General features: G+C 58.3%; 1 protein-coding gene across 4 annotated transcripts in view; it reads right to left on the minus strand.

The window, feature by feature from the left end:
- Positions 1 to 923: 923 nt before the first annotated feature.
- The window catches only part of EPHB3 (EPH receptor B3), a 39,506-nt gene continuing 22,026 nt past the window's right edge, over positions 924 to 18,403 (minus strand). For 3 of the 4 annotated variants that reach the window (XM_025195963.1, XM_014527825.2, XM_025195964.1), the window contains exons 4-16: positions 8,148 to 8,303; positions 7,517 to 7,852; positions 6,463 to 6,587; positions 6,119 to 6,287; positions 5,923 to 6,028; positions 5,340 to 5,392; positions 4,922 to 5,044; positions 4,564 to 4,811; positions 3,840 to 4,055; positions 3,556 to 3,720; positions 3,267 to 3,460; positions 2,840 to 2,995; positions 924 to 2,400 (exon numbers count right to left, since the gene is read on the minus strand). In XM_025195963.1, the coding sequence (XP_025051748.1) occupies positions 2,292 to 2,400; positions 2,840 to 2,995; positions 3,267 to 3,460; positions 3,556 to 3,720; positions 3,840 to 4,055; positions 4,564 to 4,811; positions 4,922 to 5,044; positions 5,340 to 5,392; positions 5,923 to 6,028; positions 6,119 to 6,287; positions 6,463 to 6,587; positions 7,517 to 7,852; positions 8,148 to 8,303 (2,156 nt within the window). In that variant the 3' untranslated portion in view covers positions 924 to 2,291. The remainder of the gene's footprint in view (positions 2,401 to 2,839; positions 2,996 to 3,266; positions 3,461 to 3,555; positions 3,721 to 3,839; positions 4,056 to 4,563; positions 4,812 to 4,921; positions 5,045 to 5,339; positions 5,393 to 5,922; positions 6,029 to 6,118; positions 6,288 to 6,462; positions 6,588 to 7,516; positions 7,853 to 8,147; positions 8,304 to 18,403) is intronic. The other variant, XM_014527826.2, reaches the window with a different exon arrangement.

The raw sequence follows: 18,403 nt of genomic DNA on the forward strand, positions 1-18,403 counted from the left end.
AGGCCATGAGTTCCCAGCAAGAGGCAAGCCAGCAGCTCGTGGCCCCCAGTGCCGGGTGAAGCGAGCGGTGGGCTCAATGAGGCTGGCTGCTCAGAGAGATGGAAGGGCGCAGAGTACCCGCTGACATGGAGTGGTGCGTGCACGATGCACAAGCCACCTAACGGCTGCGCTCCTGGGGCTCAGGCAGCGGCGGGAGGCTCCTGCTCAGCCTGCCGGGCAACGCTTTGCTTCCTAAAAGGTCACTGAGCTCAAAGCTCCCAGCCCTGTCTCCCAGGTGTGAAGTCACCATCCCTCCAGCTGCCATCTTGGCAGCTGTCATTTTCTGGGAGGTGGCCAAGGATCAGGCACAAACCCTACGGGTGACTCATGGGTGCGGGCCGCTGCAACCCTCCGTCTGGGCCTGCTCCTTTGTCGAGATGGGGGAAGCAGCCGCAAGGCAATGCCAGGATGTTGGCGGACTGCTGTTCTCAAATGATGGGAAAGACGGGAGAAGACGAAGGGGGGTCTGGTGGAGCCCAGGTGAAACATGTAAGCAAGAGGGCTAGCCACGCAAGAGGTTGCGAGACTGGAGCCTGACTCACGCCTGAGCGAGCTCAAATCAGCCTGGCTGCTCTCAGCTCAAGTTTGGGCTGGGGCCTACAGCACAGGGCTCCTGGCACTCGCAACAGAGCACCCTCCTCGGGCTCTCCAGTGGCAGCTACGTGGCAGCTGTGGCCTGCCTGTGCCTCACCGGGCATGTTCCCCCATTGGTCTTAGCATGAGGAGGGGTCAGCAAACAGCTGCTTATATTGCACTACATGCATCTCTTTGGGGCTCAGCCTGGGCCAAGCCTGAGCCCCACTTCCTGCTACTTCCTTCCCCCACAGGGCTGGGGAGCACAACCCGGCTCTCTCCTGGCACGGATCAGGCGCCTCTGTTAGCCAGGGCTGCGGGCAGGGGAGAAGCTGGTGGGGTCTGTGGGCATGACCCTACAGGATCAACATGGCATGCTGTGCAGGTTGGGGAGCTCGGGGAGAAAAGCCAGCCTCCTGCAGTATTTACAGACTGGAGGGGAGACCACCAGAAGGAGGGGGCCAAACCCTGTCCAGAGGAAGGCAGGAGCTGGTACCGCACAGGTCCTAGACAGCGGTGGGGGGGAGACCGATTGAGCGAAGGAAACTCAAGTAAAATCCTTATTGCCTTTAATCTGCCCATGCCCCCTCTCACAGTCCAGACGGCCAGTACACAAGCACTCACGCACGCACACACACGGATAGGGGTCCCCCCTTCCACTCGAGAGGCTGTTAGCATCCAAGAAACAAGACAGGGGAAGAGAGAAAGGAGGGGGCAGGGGGGGGGGAAAAAAGTCTTTTGGCAGCAAATCACAGCATGTGTCAGGAGAGGTGCTGGCGAGACGGCGCTCTGACAGGACCTGCTCCTTCTGCATAAAAAGAGGCTCTCCAAGTCAGCTTGGCCTTCCCTCCCCATCCCGTCTCTCTCAGCTCCCCCCCCCCGGGGCAGGAGCCTGCGTGGCTGCCTCGCGACCCTGTGCAAACTTGTGCCCAAGGCCTTCCTCTGCCGTCCAGATCTGGCCATGGAAGCCACGAGGGACGAGAGCTCCGGAGTTGGGCCTTCCAACTCCCTGCATAGTAAATCTCTCTGGGTTCGGGTTCAGGAGGCCAGAGCCAAGACAGGCCAACCCCCCCCGCTTCAGACACACTCCAGTGCAGATCCGCATATGGGAGGCGCCAGTAAGAGGGAACATGATTGTCTGGGCTGCACAGGCGAAAGCCAGGCTGGGCCCCCGCGGGGGACCGCTGTTCCTTCAGCTCCGTTGTTCCTTTAGCCTGGATCCCCGCACCCTCCTCACCACTTCCAGGCTGGGCCAAGAGCATGAGAAAGGGCCAGCACATGTTGCCATGTCCCCACAGGCCTTTCTGGATGAACTTCAGGGTCAGCAAAAGTTTGTGACCTTGGGGTGAAGGAAATCCAAGCAGCAGAGCATCTCTCGGACCCTTGGCGCCGCTGGTGTGGGGACGGGACGGGGAGAGGGGGGCGAGGTCTCCGTCCCATAATCCATCTTCAATATGAAGACTCCGCGCCTCGCCGGCTCACTATTCCAAACCCAAACCAAACCGCTGGTCTCCCTCTTGGCCCGAGCACCTCGGGATTCAGGGCAGGACGTCCCATCCTGCACGGCTGTCGGAGGCCAAGGAGCTCCACGCAAAGGGGAAAACAGGAAGCCGGGCTGCACCGCAAACTGGAACCTTAGGATTCCCTCCAGTCCATTCTGATCCCAGAGTTCGCCACGGTCAAACCTGGACTGGGAGCGTCTGGTTCATTTGCAGCCTCATGTCCTGAATGCTGCTGAGGATCTTCTTCTGATGGCCCGCCAGCGTCACCCCTATCCTGAGCAGGTCTCTGCAAGAACAAGAGAAGGTGGTGAATAAGGGTACGTGCTCGCTGGGCAGCCCTAGGCCGAGCTACGGGAGTAAGGGCCTCACCCCCTCAGCAGCAGACTGGGGAGGACTCCCCAAAAGTTCACCAGGGCTCAGAACGTGGCAGCAGGAGTTATTTAACATCCATGTTATCCCCATGTCTTCAACGCAGTTGTGCTTCTTGGTCAAAGGCAGTCAACTTCATGGCTCCCTTTGCTTCTGACTCCCCCACCTCTGATCCCAACCCCTGTTGCCTGTGGGGAGCTACAAGCTACTCAGTTGTGAGAGTTGGGATACAGGAGCTTTCCCACTCTGTGGGGGGAGGAAGTCCTGAACCATTTGCCACTCCTGCCTAGTTACATGGCCATGCTAGGGTGGGAGGAGCTGGCCGCCCTCCCAGCTGCCCACACGCCTCCACTCACTCTGCTGTCATCTGCGCCACCAGGTCGAAGGAGGCGAAGCCGGCGTTGACAAAGTTCTCCTTGTACCGTCCCATTTTGATGGCGTCCAGCCAGTCGCCCACAGTGGTGAAGGTGGTGTAATCTGGGACCGTGCGGTCCAGGAGTGGCTGGGACACGCTGTGGGGATGAGAGAGCTCACAGGTAAGCCTAAGGTGCCTAAGTGAGGGGGCAGGATGGGAGGGAAGGATTCTGGCTTGCACTACATGAGCACAGGAGGACACTTCTGCCCCACCAACCATCTCCACCTAGACCCCTGACCTCCATTTTTCTCCAGCCCCACAAGTTCCTTGGTACTCTCCACCCTTGGGAAGGGCTGTGTGATGTGAGGCCTGTCTGGGCCAGCATGGAAGCAAGGTGGGGATGGGAGACGGGTTTGCAGGGCACTGACCCTGATTGGACGCTGGTGATGACCTTCAAGCTGGCTGCGTTTCGGATCAGCTTGTCCAGTGTGTTCACAATCTGGGCGAACTTGGGCCGGAGGTTGCGGTCGCGCACCCAGCAGTCCAGCATGAGCTGGTGCAGAGCAGTGGGGCAGTCCATGGGTGGTGGCAGGCGGTAGTCCTGCTCCACAGCGTTGATCACCTGCCGGGATGCAGAGCACAGGCATGAGTTACCGTGACCACCCCAGGATCTCCTTCCCACTTCCCTCTGCTTGTCCCTCCATCAGTATAACTTACATCCTGGTTGGACATGTCCCAGTACGGCCGCTCCCCGTACGACATCACCTCCCACATGACAATGCCGTAGCTCCACACGTCGCTGGCTGAAGTGAACTTGCGGTAGGCGATGGCTTCAGGGGCCGTCCACCGGATCGGGATTTTACCACCCTGTGGGAAGACACGCTTGACTCCATTATTTAGTGCCTACCTTGGGGGTTCCCCACAGCACCCCTCCTTGGGTGCTCTCCCCTGCCCCCCTGAAGAAGGGCGGGCCAGCGGATGCCGAAGAGAAACTCCCATACCAGTGAGCTGGTGTAGGTGGGGTCAGCGGGGTCGTCCTCCAGGAAGCGCGAGAGCCCAAAGTCCGACACTTTGCACACCAAGTTGCTGTTAACCAGGATGTTACGGGCGGCCAAGTCCCGGTGCACATAGTTCATCTCAGAGAGGTACTTCATGCCAGCTGCAATGCCCCGCAGCATCCCTACCAGCTGGATCACTGTGAACTGTCCATCATTCAGCTGCCAGCAAGGAAAGGCCATAGGTCAGAGGGCACCTCTGGGGAGAGTGCCTGGTCCTTGCCTTTGCAATGGGTGGCAGAGGGCCGTGAACCCCTTTAGTTCAGCTGGCCAGAGAAGTCAGGCAGGTGTCTGTCTAGGATGGCTTAGGGGGCTGGCCTAGATGACCCTTGAGGTCCCTTCCCACCCTGGCACACTATGATTTTCTAAAGCAGAAGACACTAGCATGTTGCTGCCCTCTTCCTCTGTAAAATCCCCCAGCCTGCACTGTACCACGGTCCTCTGAAAGAGCTCCCGCCTCCAGGCACAAACCATGGGAACAGCCACTCTGGGGACATTGGGGGAAGCACATGCCTGATGGAGCATGGCCTGAGTGACGCTGAGGAGTGGTCCCAGCCTCTTCCGACCCTGGCCTGAGTGAAGCCCAGAAGTTGCCTAAGGGTCCCAGCCTCCTCTCCCTGTAAACCTCTGATGACCCCTGGACATGGGTCTGGGCCAGTATGAGCCTCACCCGGAGGAAGGAGTCGAGGGCACAGTTCTCCATGAACTCTGTGACGATCATGACGGGCCGGCTCTTGGTCACTACGCCCTCCAGATGGATGATGTTGGGGTGATCGAACTGCCCCATGATGCTGGCCTCGCTCAGGAAGTCCCTGCGTTGTCGCTCCGTGTAACCCACCTTCAGAGTTTTGATGGCCACGAAGATCTCGCGCCGACCCGGCAGTTTCAGGCGGCCCCGGCATACCTCCCCAAACTCCCCTGTGCAGGATGGACAGTGGCACCATTACCGACTGAAAGCAGCTGCCAGCAGCCCACGTGGCACCGGCTGCATCCAACCAGGGGGTGAGAGAAGGGACACAATGACTCACCTGCTCCAATCACCTCCTCGATCTTGACACAGGAGATGTCGATCTCCTTGGCGAACTCCCGGACAGCCTCATTGGGGTCCTCGTAGGTGAAGGGGTCAATGTAGACCTTCATCCCAGGAGTGACTGTGAGGACAGAGCAGGTCAGGGCCAGCACAGAGGAGAGGCACAGAACCGGAGGCACTACCCCCTTCTCCTTGTGATATGACAGGAGAATGCCTTGGGGTGCAGACCTCCACGCTGATGCCAAGGCCATTCCCTGGCCACCGCTCCTCATTTCTCTGTGGCATGGGCATGCACACTGCCCAGTCTCATGCCCTAGTGCCCTTTTCTGCAAGGGTGTCAGGGCCAAGCCTTGCTCCTATATTGTAGTGTGTGGGGCGTGGAGAAGTGTGAAGGAAGGCCTGAGAATCGTGCTTACCATACTGCTGCAGTTTTTCTGTGTACTCTGGGTCCGTGCTGCTCCGCTGCTTCCTGCCCCAAGGAGACAAGAAGACCCCATCAGTTGTGCCAGGCATCAAGATGACTGCTGCCAGCTTTGGGACTTGCCGCCAAACAAACACTCAACTGCAGCACCCAGGGGGATTAAAGCATTTTCTATGCTGCCAAGCTTCTTCTCCTTCAGCCCTAGGACTGCAGCCCAGTCACGGCAAGCAGGAGCAGCAAGATCGTCCTGCCCCAGGGCTGGGGAGAGGCGCCTGCTCTGCTAAGAGTCCCCCTGTGGGCTTGTACCCAGCCAAAAGCTCTGGGCTGGGATGTGCCCAGGGAGACGGTGGCGGAAGTGCGGTGGGGACGGTTCCAGCAGTGCCCCATGTAGGCACACTCCACGCCCAAGCAGGTCACCCTAGAGCACTCTAGGACCCCTCTGCTGGGGAGACCCCTTTTTTGCACGCGTCTGTTCCCTTAGGAGCACAGAGACACAGAGAACCACGTGTCAAGTTGCTGAGAGCCTCAGGGAGGAAGCCCTGCCTCCTTGACAGCTCCGGGGGATGCCCAGCCAGTACCTGAAGCAGACAATAGCAATCACCACCACGACAATGATGAACACCAGCCCGGCGGTGGCTGACCCCACGATGAGAGGCAGCTCCTGGAAGCTCTTCCCACTGGAGCCTGCAGGAGAGAAGGGAGGCAGATCAGAGCGAGGTGGTTAGCAGGGAGGAGGGGAAGAAGGAAGAGGGAACTCCAAGCCCTGGTGCCTACCGTCCTCCGCAGATGTCTGGAACTCGGTAGGGAGGCTGTACAGGCCGTAGCCAGCGACGGTGCGTGCACGGACCTGCACGGTGTAAAGTGCGTTGGCCTTCAGACCGTCCAGACGCACCATGTTCTTCTGGCTGGTGACGGTGTTGGCGATACCGTCGCTTTGGCCCTGCTGTGGGGCAGAGAGGAAGTTGGGGGGTCACTGCTATGATGTTATCTGGCCCTCACAGTCTCATGGACCCAGTCCCCTGCTCTCTACCCCAGCAGACCTGGACACACAGACCCTCCTCCAGCAAGGCCCACAGACAGCAGGTGGAGGTGGGGGAAGAGGCTGGGCTCTGCCTTACCTTCTCGAAGTACTTGATTTCATAGTCCAGGATGATCCCATTGGGTCTCTCCGGAGGGGCCCAAGAGAGTGTCATGCTGTTGCCGGTGCTGCTGTGCAGATGCATTGTGGGAACAGCCGAGGGGGCTACAAAACAAAGGAGAGATGTGTGCCAAGGAGTGGGCTTGGGTTAGCCTTGTGTTCCACCCAGGGTAGCTGGGGACATGCTGTCAGCCACACATTTCCCCCGCACAAAAGACCTGTCCTCCACTGCACCCCTCAATCGACCAGCAACACAAGTTTTCTCTGACCGAGGCATCCACCTATTCCATGCTCCAAGTCAGACAGCAAGCGAGACCCACCCACTGCCAGGCCATCCAGAGCCATCCCCTTCCACTGCAGCCGAGCCAGCCTGAAGGACACCCAGGGCTCCCATCCTACCCAGATGCCCTGGGAGCTGCTTTCTGGGGAAGGAAGCTGGGGATCGGGCAGCTCCAGCCAGCTCCTGAGGGCCACGTGACAGCTCCTTCAGGGGAACAGGATCCCAGCCGATTCCAGCTGAGTTTGCACTCTGCCAAGGCAGCACTGGGAAGCAGCCAGCGGGAGATGCTTCCAAACCCCAAACCAAGCCGGGCCTCACCCACAGGCAGGGAGCCACTTTCCCCTCCTCCCACCTGCCTCAGCTCCACCCTCTGCCCCAGACTAGACCTGTGGAGAACAAGGGTGGCAGCCGCTGGGCAGCCCAGGGGCTGAAGGAGAGTTCACCAAGCAGCTCCATTGAAGTACTGGGCAGGGCTGAATTTCCCTGGACCCATCTCTGCCTTTGTGGGTAGACAATGTGCGGGGATTAGAGCCCTAGCATCTCTGGAGCATCCCCCAGCTACCCCCTCTCTAGTTGGTTTGCATGGAGTTTTGATCTTCTTCCCTCCAGGGACACGTCTTCAAATGCAGGGAGAAATTTACCCAGGGGATTAGATGCAGGCGCTTTAAGCCGGCAGTAGGGCACAAAGGAGACTTCCAGCAGGGAGCCCCACACTGCTGGAGAGACATTCCCTGCCGTGACCCCGTGCACTGACCTGCCTGATTGGTGGTGATGTTGACCGAGGCGAACTGGGGGGAGTAGGGGCTCTTGCTGGACACGCCGTTGACGGCCTGGACCTCGAAGGTGTACTGGGTGTGCGCCAGGAGGTTGCTGATGTAGATGTGGCGCTCGGTGAGGCCGAGCTGGCGGGGCACGAACTCCACATTGTCATCGCAGCGGGTGCAGAGCCGGCGCTCCACGCTGCATTTCTTGCAGATGACATTGTAGAGCAGGTCATCCCGGCCACCGGTGTCCCGGGGCTCGCTCCACTCTAGCACCAGTGAAGTCTCGTTCACGTTGGAGATGACACTACGGGGAGCCGATGGGACGCCTGCAAACGAGGAGCGCGTCAGACGAGGAGCCGGCGGGGCCTCCCCAAGCCTGGCCTGGCCCTGGGAGGAGGCAGGATGCAGCCTGCTGCCCTCAGGGCTGTATCCCCACCCGGTCTGTCTGTGCAATGCAGCATTCATCCAAGGCACCCCCAATCTTGCGCCAGGCTCTGTGCTGGCCAGCTGGGACAGAAGCAGAAGAACTCACCCCAGACTCAAAGCCAGCTGGCAAAGCAGGATCCCAGTCCTGTCCCACCCCTACCCCCACCAGGAGGGCTGGCACGCTCCCAGGCTTACTGGTGCAGGCGCTGTCCGCCGGGTCTGTGTCTGCCCGGAAGAAGCCATTCCGACAGGAGCAGAGAGTCGCCGCCCCAGAGCTTGTCCTGCTGTTGGGGGGGCAGGGGGAGCAGGCATTTTCCCCTTGCTTTGACTTGAAGCTCCCTGGACCACAGGCTGTAGGAAGGAAGCATAAGTTGTGTTACTACCTGCTACCAAACAGGCCTCCTAGGGCATCAGACTTGCCTGGGGCAGGAGGCAAAGGAGCACAGACAAAAGTTGGAAAGCCCCGGGGCAGATCTGGCTAGCTGCTCCTGAGACTCCTGCCCTGGTGAGAAGCCATAGAGGCCCCTCCAGCCTCCTAACAAGGCTCGCCGGCTCTCTCAGGCAGCAGTGGAGTACACAGGGTCAAGGCCCAGAGGCTGCCAGGAGGCCCCCAGCAACGTGCAGGGACCTTCTGCAGAGCCCAGGGACCTTGGCACCTGCCTCGGGGCTGCTGTGGGAGAAGTGGGCAGAGAGGATTTCACCTCTGGCTCCTTTCTGAACCGAGCTCCCACCCAACAGCATGGCTGGTCTGCTGTGAGTGGGGCCAGACGCTCCTCTAGGTCTGCAGGCGCTGGGCGGCTGCCGGGACGCTTGAGCACAAACTCAAGCCCCCCGAGAGGAGGGGGAAGTCGCGAACAGAGCCTGGGACCCCATGCCCACCCCTCTGCCTTCCCAAGGCTGCTCCGTCCTGCTGTGCCCCACATACACACATCCCCCCTGGGCAGGCTGCTGCTCCAGGCTCATCCCCAGCACCTGATCTCTCGCCCTTGGTCTCCAGCGAGCCCAAAAGCAGCGTTGCCAGTGAATTTTTGGGACCGGATCAGGTCTGCAGACTCAGCTGGGCTGGGAGGGCTCAGGCCCAGCCTTGCAGGGACTGGTCGCTACGGAAGGACAGACAAGCCCTTGGAGACCTCCTCCAGGTCTGCGATTGCTGCTTTCGCTGCCCACTGTGACAGCAAGTGTGCGGTGCCCTTCTTGGCTGGCCCTGGGGCACTGCCTGACCAGACAGGACGGCTTTCCCTTCACTGGCCCAGCTCTTAGCAGAGTAGCACCTAGGACTGAGGCAGCCCTGCAACAGCAGTCAGATGTGGATGGGGACCTAGCCCCTCTGCAGTCAGCTGCCACCACACCAGGGGTGTCCCCGGGACTGGTCACGAAAGCACATCGCCCACTGCCTTCTCCAGCTCCTTGGGTCTCAGTCTCACAGGCTGGTGCATCTCCTCGGTGCTTGGCCCCAACACTCCCCTCCCAGGCCCTGTATGCACCCCGTTAGCCCTCGGCGTACACCCATGCTGCCCAGACCTGAGCTAGATGGAGTGAGACCCTCTCCCCTCCACGAGCCATACTGCAGACTCCCCTGCACACGCAGCTCATGGTCAACCTTTTCTGCAGCCATCTCTCACTGCAAGCTCACCTGTCTGCTGCCGTCTGACCCCTTGGCCTCTCTCCTTCCCAGCGGTCTCCTTCCTCCTTCAGCCTCTGTCTCCAATTCCCATTGCATTTGCCCCACCTGACCCGCAATCCTATTTCCTGACCGCAGATCCCAGGGCCTTGAGGTTCTCCATTCTCACCGGTGTCTATAACCTCTGCTCAGCAGCGCACTTCATACGCTTCACCTTCCTCCGCAAAAACAAAGCTGGTAAATGGGGCTGTGCCCTTGACACCAGCAGCCTCAGCAGATGCTTCACCAAAGCTGGCACGCTGTCATTCCCCCGCCCCATACCTTTCCTTTCAGGCCCTCCCGTCAGTTTTCTGTCCCTGCGACACAGCTGTCCCCAAGCCAGCATAAGTAGCTTGTCAAGTAAAATAAAAGATATTCCAGCAGAAGCGTCGCTAAACCGCTGTTTCTCTGCTGCTGCCAACATCTGAAAAACCTTCTGCTTCCTACGAACCTCCTTCACCAAGCAAAGGACCTGGGACCCAGGTCTGGTGCGAATAACGGAGCCTTCGGTCTTAGCAAGGGACCTGGGGAAGCATTAATAGCGCTCAAACCTGATGGAGGCCAGCAGCAAAATACCGCAGAACTGACCCCCATCTGTCCTCACGACACCGCTCCTGTGCCCTGGCATCAGCCTGGCAAAAACCAAGTCATGCAGAAGAGGGCTTTGCCCACGGACGCGGGGCCGACTCAGACCATAACTGCCATGCAAGGTCCATCTTTCCCAGCAGCCAGCTACATCCTACCGTAGGCTGTGGCATCTCACAGCCCCTGGGAGACCGGTCCTCTACAAGCACGTGTCACCCCCATTGCAGAGAAGTGGGGCTGGAAGGGCCCTCCAGAGGTCATCATGTCCAGCCCCCTGCCCGAGGCAGGACCTATCCGAACCATCCCATACAATCCATAATCTAAATGCTTTGCAAGACTACCAAACCCTTCATAAGGCTACGACTACTACTACCGCCCTCCACAACGTCCCGCAGCAGGGAGTTCCACAGGTTAATAACGCGCGGTGGAAAGAAAGCACTTCCCTTTGTTTGCTCCCTGAATTTCACGGGGTGCTCCTTGTTCTTGTGACAGTTGGAAAGAAATATAGTTTCCTAGTTGCCCCCCACCCCAAGACCTTTGCTGATTTAAGACCTCAGTCGTATGTGCCTCTGTCAGCTTTCTGCAGGCTGAAGGGTCCCGGCCCTTGCAGCCTTTCCTCCCGTGGAGGCTGTTCCACGGCTCTGCTCCGCTCTGCTGCCCTTCTCTACCCCCTTCCTACTCCTGCCATATCCTTTGCGAGATGGGGTGGCCTGCGTTCGAGCTGGAAGCAGCTAGTCGGCCCCTGCTGTGCTTTGGCACGACTGCTCCATGTCCTCCACGCCGGCTTCCCAAACAGCTGGAAAACATCCTCTGCACTCTCACCTCCGTGAAGGCCTCCCCATGTCTCGCCCCGTCTCTAAAAGCCGTGCTCCGACCCCCCCCATGCCCTAAACCCAGGGGTTAGAGAGAAGCTGGATATGAAGGCACTTAACCTCCTGCAGCTTCACCTCTGCAGAGCCAAGTCCTGCTCCACGCCGGCTACACCACGGCCCCCTGCCCTACGGGAGAGCTTCATGCCACCTTGGGGAAGCGGCTGGAGGAAGTTTCCTTCCATGAGGTGCAGCCAAAACACCCATGGTGGGAAGTATTCTGGATGGCAACCGCAGCCTTGCAAACGGAGCGATTGTGAAAGGCCCCACGCCCTGGGCTTGTTTATGCCTCTGCCATTTCAAACCCTGCAGATTTCTTGCAGCACCCACCGATGCAAAGTGGAGCTCAAGGAACAAATCCCTACATGCCTCCCTAACCGCGTGCCAAGCTGTGCCCTCCGCCCATCATGCGCGCTGCAGGAAGGCTGTAGCACGAGGACCACGGTCCAGAACCGCTCCAGGACTCTCAGTTGTGTCACCCACCTGTGCCCCCCGACTCCCTGCAAGAGCTCTTCACACCCAGGGCCTCTGCAGCTCCCCATGGGCCGGGAGCATTGTGCGACACCCCCACGCCTGGCAGTACAGCTGCGACGGGCTCTGCAACCCATAAAAACCAACCCCTCCTTGCAGCTTAGTCACTGTGGTGGTGTCGAGAAGCCCCCGCGGACCCGGAGGAGCCGTGCCTGCAAGCAGTCCCAGAACAAGCTCTTTCCCATTTGCAGGACTGTCTTGGCAGGTGCCTCCTGTGCCAGACGGGCGAGTAGCAGCATCCCCCGGGGAAGAACCAGGCACTGCTCATTAAGGCACCAGCTCATTCCTCTCCTAGCTGGAAAAGTAGAGTCCTTGAAGTCTACCTGGAGGCCAGCTCACAGGTTTTTAGAGACTTTCCACAGGTGGATTGTAGCAGCTGCTGTCTGTCCCACGGGCTTTGCAGTAAGATGCAAATGGGGCTCGACTTAGCTGGACAAGACACTCGATCCACTCTGAGCTGGCACTACCTGGCTGTCAAGGCTCTCCCCAGCAAAAAGAGTCTAGTCCTTCAAGCTAGCTTTCCACCCGTCAGACCGCACAGCCTGGTTTTGCTCAGCCGACTGGACTGGGGGGCAGCAGAGTGGGGCTCTGCTGAAAACCCAGGACCAGCAAGAACATGGCACACGGGCTGGGACAACTCAGCAGAGCTCAGTGGATCTTTGCACAAGCAAACGGCAGCTGCAATGGAGACCGCAGGCCTGCAAAGTCCACCCCCCCGCCGCGCCAGGCTCCAGCCCCATTTGGTTACGAAGGGGTGGATACAAATTCAGAATTAAGGAACCGTGTTGCTGAGGGACGAGGAGTGACTAAAGCCGCTTGGACAGGAACATGTCAGGCTGAAGGAGCTGCCAAACGCGCTCCAGTTGTGGAAAGCAGCTTCAACCCACCGGGGACATGCAAAATGCAAAATCATACAGGCAGGAGAGGAAAATAAGAGAGACACTCCCTTTGAGCTGGCGCGGAGCAGGAAGCCCGGGCGCTCCAAGGGCCGCTTGGCGGAGGTGAGGAAACTGAGGTGTGCTGGCCCGGCTCCAACCTGGGTAATTAGCACCTCCCGCACCGGCAAAGGCATCCGTTCCTTCCTGGGGGGGGTGGTGTGGCTAGGGGTGGGGTATTTTGCTATCTGCGTTACAGCACCATCCATGACCCTACATCTAAACTCATTCCTTGTCCCTGGCACCCATTAAAGCGAGCTGCCTTGACTTATCTTGCTTGGAGAGCACTGGGATAAGAGATGCCTGCGGAGTGCAAGACAAGCCATCCTGACAAGCTGTCAGGCTAGCAATCCAGAGGAGGCTCGCACCTGGCAGCTGTGCCATCCACGCAGGGTCCGGCCAGGCAGCGGTGCCATCCACGCAGGGTCCGGTAGGATCCCTGATGGCACACGGAGGTCAACGGTCTTGCTTTGCTCCCCGGAGGGGAGAGGGAAGCATGCCCCACCTGCCAAAGGTTCCCAGTCCTCCTGTCTGGGGGGTTTATCTGGTCCCCCCAGCTGTCTCACCAGCTTCAATGCATTCACACAACACCCCTGTCAGGTGGCACCCGTGTTACTGGAGGGGGCTGGAGCATGGACAAGCAACAGCTGAGACCCTCCGAGGCATTTAGGTGTCTGATCCCCATCAGAGTCAATGGGCGCAAGGTGCCTAATGCCCTTGGATGTCCCAGGCCAAAGTGACATACCCAGGTCACGCAAGAAGCCTGTAGCACAGCAGGGAACATACCCAGCTTGTCCACGGCCCAGACAAGTGGCCAAACCCACTGACTCCTGGGTGAAAACCACTGCAGCATCAGCCCGTCCCCGTGGGACTGACCCTGGGACCTGCTGAGCTGGGAGCAGGCGTCTCCCACGGGAGGTGCCCCAGCCAGCGGGAACCGGCGTTCCCGTGCTTTTTCATGCCGAGGTGTCTTCAAATAAAAGCCACTTTGCAGCCTGGTGCTGAGAGAGGAGACGTGCATGTGAAGCCACCTCTGGGGGGACACGGCCACCGTTTAGCAGCTGCGGCACAACCGGGCGTGAGCTAAAGCAGAATCCCTGCCTCGAGCAATCCCCGAGTGCGGGGAAGGAAGCAACAGACTCGGAGAAGGCAGTCTTCCAACTGGATTTTGGCCAGGACACTGGGAGTAACCCTGCAACAGGGGCCACGTGAGACGTGCCACAGGATTGTTAACAAGGCTAGGACTTCATTTTGGCATCCCACCTGCGACAGTGCCCGCTGCTGCATGGGCAGCAAAGGCCCCCGCTCGGGCCAAGCCACCGCTTCCAGCAGCACCCGGGGTTGTTATTAGAGAGCGCTTCCACCCTAGCGTGGACCCACCCAGCCTTGGAAACCCAACGGCATGGTACTGCAAGGTGGTCTGGTGGCGAGAAGCTTCTCTTTCCAAAGAGAAAGCCCCACCCCTGTGAATAAGGGCCAAGGGAGGGAGCCGAAAAACACTGGAATAAATCATCCCAACATCACAGAGGAGTGACTCACGCAGCTCCCAGCCTGCGATTACTGCCTGGGATGTGGGGAAGGAGAAACGAGCCACACACACCGAACTGGAAGCCTTGCCGATGATTTTGGGCCCCCTCCCTCCGCCTGGAAGGGGGAGGGATGGCTCCACGCTGGAAATTCAGCCGTGTGCAATGCAGCGACCCTCGTTGCCCAGATCATTAGTGAAGCCATAGCTCTCTGCCCTGGCCCCGGCCCCTGGAGGGCTGTGCTTTGTTACAGCTCCCTATTAGAGGTGAATAATAGCCTTGAATTACTCTGTTTAAGGTCTCTGCCAGTTTTCTATCCGCCCTACTGTAGTCTAACCCAGACAGCATCTCTCCAATTTCTCTATCCATTTCCCTGTAGGGATTGAAGCAAAAGTCTTGCTGGAGTCTAGATAAATTAAACCCATCACATCCCTTTGTCCAGCTACCCTGTAATTTTGTTAAAGGCGGCAATCACGTTTGCCTGGGACAATCCATGCTTTATGAACCTGTGCAGCTCACTCGCGCTGCTCTCTCTTAAGTGCCAACAGATGGATTAGAGTCAAGGCAGCAACGCTCCAGCTACGGTTGAGGTGGCAACTTTGTGCTTAAGCCTCTATTTTAAAAAGGCACTTGATTTCTTGGAAAAAAAAAAAAATACCCTTTGGGCTGAAATATTTCATGCTGCTTCTGTCCAAAAGCGATTGGAGTAAAATTTAGAGAAAAAAAAAGGAAAGAAAAGCCTCTGGCTGCCTGAGTGGTTACGGCCAAACAGTGCGCGAGAAAAATGAATTTTAAAAGCAGGGAAATTTAAACTTTCTGCATTTGAAGCGAAACTCTGATTTAAAGAGCCCTGCGTGACATTAGGAAGGCCAGTTGCCGTCATTACATCAGGAGGAGCAGATGACTGAAACCCAGGCAAGCTCGCCTTCAAGCTGGCTTCTCACCCTGCGCCGGGGAGATCTTTAATCTGTCGTCATCTCGCCAATTAACACCAGGCGGTTTCACTTCCCGGTTTCCATACAGCGGCCTCGTGTTGCAATGCGAAGCGGTGAGCTATCGACAAGCGCCGTGCTGAGCTGGCACTTTTCTTTTTTTCTAATTCCTGGTGACGTTTCGATTAGTCATCGATTGCAAAAAAAAGTTTGTTTTTTATTGGTTAAAAAAAAAACAAACACCAAAACCAACAAAATCCGACTTTCGGCTTGGTCACGCGGCCCGGTGTCGCCTCTCGAAAGAGCTCGGGTTTGACGTGCAGGGCGTTGGAGAGCAGACTGTCTGGAGAAAAAGCCGGTTTGAGGGATCAAGGGTAGGCGTGTGGCCAGCACTGTGCCAACCTCTCCGGCTGGTTACACATTCATGTATGTACTGGACTGACTGGAGCTGAACAAAGCTGATGGAGATTGTAAAAAAATCGGGAAAGCTGGGCAGTGCTTTCTAGGATCCGGAGCACTTTAGCGGACTCTTTTCCCCTTCCGACAGTCACATCTTGCCTCGGATGATCAGGATGACCCCCCTAGCAAACATATACAGGCATGGGTTGCCAATGAATGTATGTGTATAGGGCCAGGCTCTCTAGAGAGCACTGGTCTGGGGTGATGAATGCCATGCGAGGGAGCTGCCGGGCAGGCTGTCCCCCAGAGGGGTGCTTCCCTGCGGGCAGAGGGAGATGAACGAGCACAGACCCAAATGCTGCTCTTCCTCCGGTGCCGGTGGTTAAGCAGAAGTATTACAGCAGTGCCACGGCACAGCTGGCTCAGGCTGGGCGAGAGGCACACCCCAGGCCTCTATTCAAAAGGGGTCTCAGGATAAGCTGTTGTATACCAGACGCCACTGAGCCCTAGCTGAGCATCTGGGCTTGGAGAAAGAGCCCAGCAGGGGTAGTTTGAACCCTCCAATTCTTCCACCCAGCAGGATGGAGCTGTGAAACAGGAAGGCCATGGGGCTCGGTCCTGCCTCTCTACACGGATACCCTCGTATTTGCAGGCTCACAATGCTGCTGGCCTGGGGCAGAGCAGAGGGAGCGTCCCCTTGTGAGCCAGAGGGTTTGGTCCCATAGGCACCTCTCTTCCTGTACCCCACCGAGCTCCAGAGACGCGGGATGGGGCCAAGCAGCAGCACCACTCGGGCAGCCGAGTCCCAGGTCAGCGGCTTCCCTTCGTCCCGTGAGAGCTGCCTGCGCAGATCCCCATCCTGGGAGAGCAGCGGGCGGCGTAAGCCCCAGAAGGGCTGCGTGCTAATTAAATCAAGATAATGAGCCTGAGAATGAGATGCCAAATCAATGCTGTGGCAACGGCTGACTAGAGCTCCAGATACCCGCTTGCGGATCGCATTACAGAGCATGCCAAAGACGCTGCTCGAGCCTGGCGGGCTGAGCCCTGGGTTCCCGAGGGACTGGGATCCGAGCTGCATTGTAGCAGGCCTGAATGCAGCGTCTAATCCCGGCTCTGGGTGGAGATAAAGAGGAGGAGGAGGAGGAGATCTTTGAAGGCGACAGAAAAAGTCGTGGGAGGGGTGGGATTTAAGACTGGGTTTATCCCATCTAAGCAGTAAACTAGGTATTGTTATTTATTAAAATGCCATCTGGCACTTGGGAGGCGTCCCCACCCGCCGTCTCAGCCACCGCCACAAAGAGGAGCGTGGAGCCAGGGGTAACCATCTCCCTCTGTGGGTACCGAGGGCATCCATCGCTCCCTTATGCCGAGGTGGTAACAGGGCCCGTCGGGGCAGCGCTTTTCTGGTCGGGCCGGCATGCTCCGATTCGAGAAGCGTGCTCCGAGATCAAGCTGCTCGCATGCTGCTTTCGCAGCACGGCAGAGAAGCCAGCTCCTCTGCGTGGCCGCCTGCGAGGCAGAAATAGCAGCCAATTGCTTCCTGGTTGTTTCCCCAAGACAATTCCCACTGTGCAGAGGACATTAAAAAAAAAGAAGTCTAAGTTGCAAAACGACTGGTAAAGGGACAAGAAAAATGGAGGAGGCTCCCCGGGCCCTCCAACTCTGCCAGCTGCTTCCACTTAGACACGCGAGCGCCTGGCAGAGAAACGGCTCCACCAGCTCTATGAGACTTTCCTAGGGAAATGCAAAGGTTCCTCTCAAGTACCCACACACCAGACAGATGCGATGCGGAGGAGTCCCCAGTGAGGGACGTGGTTTTGGGGCAAAGCGGGTCTCTGCAGACAAGGCTGATAGGACAGAGACCACCTCTCAAGCAACTTTTATTGCAAGGAAGCGATGGGGAGGAGCGATGACCCCAGTAGGGCTCACTCAGCACCACCTTGGAGTGTAAAGCCAGAGATCCATGTCTGCAGGGCCTCCTTTGGCAAAGAGCAGTTTTCCAGGGGCATGGTGAATACTCCTGCTGCTGACTGGACCTCGTACTCCCCATCTGCGGAGGAATCTCTCTCTCCCAGCCCCAAATGCAAGCCAAAGGTTTTGGCCTGGGCCATGCCCACCCCCCAGACGTGCTACTTGCAGGCACAACACGGCGCTGGAGTCTCGCGGGCTGCTCCAGTCGGTCGCTCCTGCAGAACGCCGCGTGGGCGAACCTCCATTACCTCCCCACTCGTCTCTGATGAAGGGAAGTGGAGAAGCCGCAGCCCCAGCCACTCAAGGTACAACGCATCTCTGAGCTCGGCATATGGCGGGGCTGCTCCTTTGCAGCCTGCCACCTCACAGCACGGAGCTCACACGCCCCGGGATCCAGGGGAAACCATGTTTATGGTGCAGCCGGCTGCCCCATCTTCGCTCCCCAGACTTTGGGCCAAGAACAGGGAACCAAGCAAACAGCACCCTTCTAAGCAAGGGCCCTAGGGGTCAGCTGTCTGTAGACGGATACCCTCGTGGGCTCTAATGGTGAAGTTGGACAAGCCCCTTCTCCCAGACTCTCTTTCCTATTGCACACACGGTACCCTACAGCGACACCAGCCATCTCCACCCATCCAGCCAGGCAGGTCCTGGACCCCGTCCTGTAGACATGAGGGAGGCCCCACCCTAAAATGCTAAGGGACCCAGATCTTCCCAAGGCTTCCACGCAAGGACTATGCTGCCCAAAGATGCTGCAAGTCTGGCCTCAGAAGCTGCCGCCTCTCAAGACTCCAGCTCTCGTCCTCTTTGATCCTACAGCGCACACCCTCATTTGCCCGGGGTCAGGAAGGGATTTCTCCCCTTGATCAAGCTGCCAGGGACTGCGGAGGGTTCTGCCTTCCTCTGCAGGGCAGGGCATGACCCTCTTCCTAGGATCCTCCTTCCCTGACACCGCAGCGCCAGGCCAATGGCAGTGCCCTCACCTTGGCGTTCCCGTTCTGTAGTTGTGGGCGCAGGTTGGAAGTGGCAATTTTGGGGATTCCTTT

The sequence above is a fragment of the Alligator sinensis genome, unplaced genomic scaffold, assembly GCF_000455745.1.
Source record: "Alligator sinensis unplaced genomic scaffold, ASM45574v1 scaffold301_2, whole genome shotgun sequence".
Classification (NCBI taxonomy): domain Eukaryota; kingdom Metazoa; phylum Chordata; order Crocodylia; family Alligatoridae; genus Alligator; species Alligator sinensis.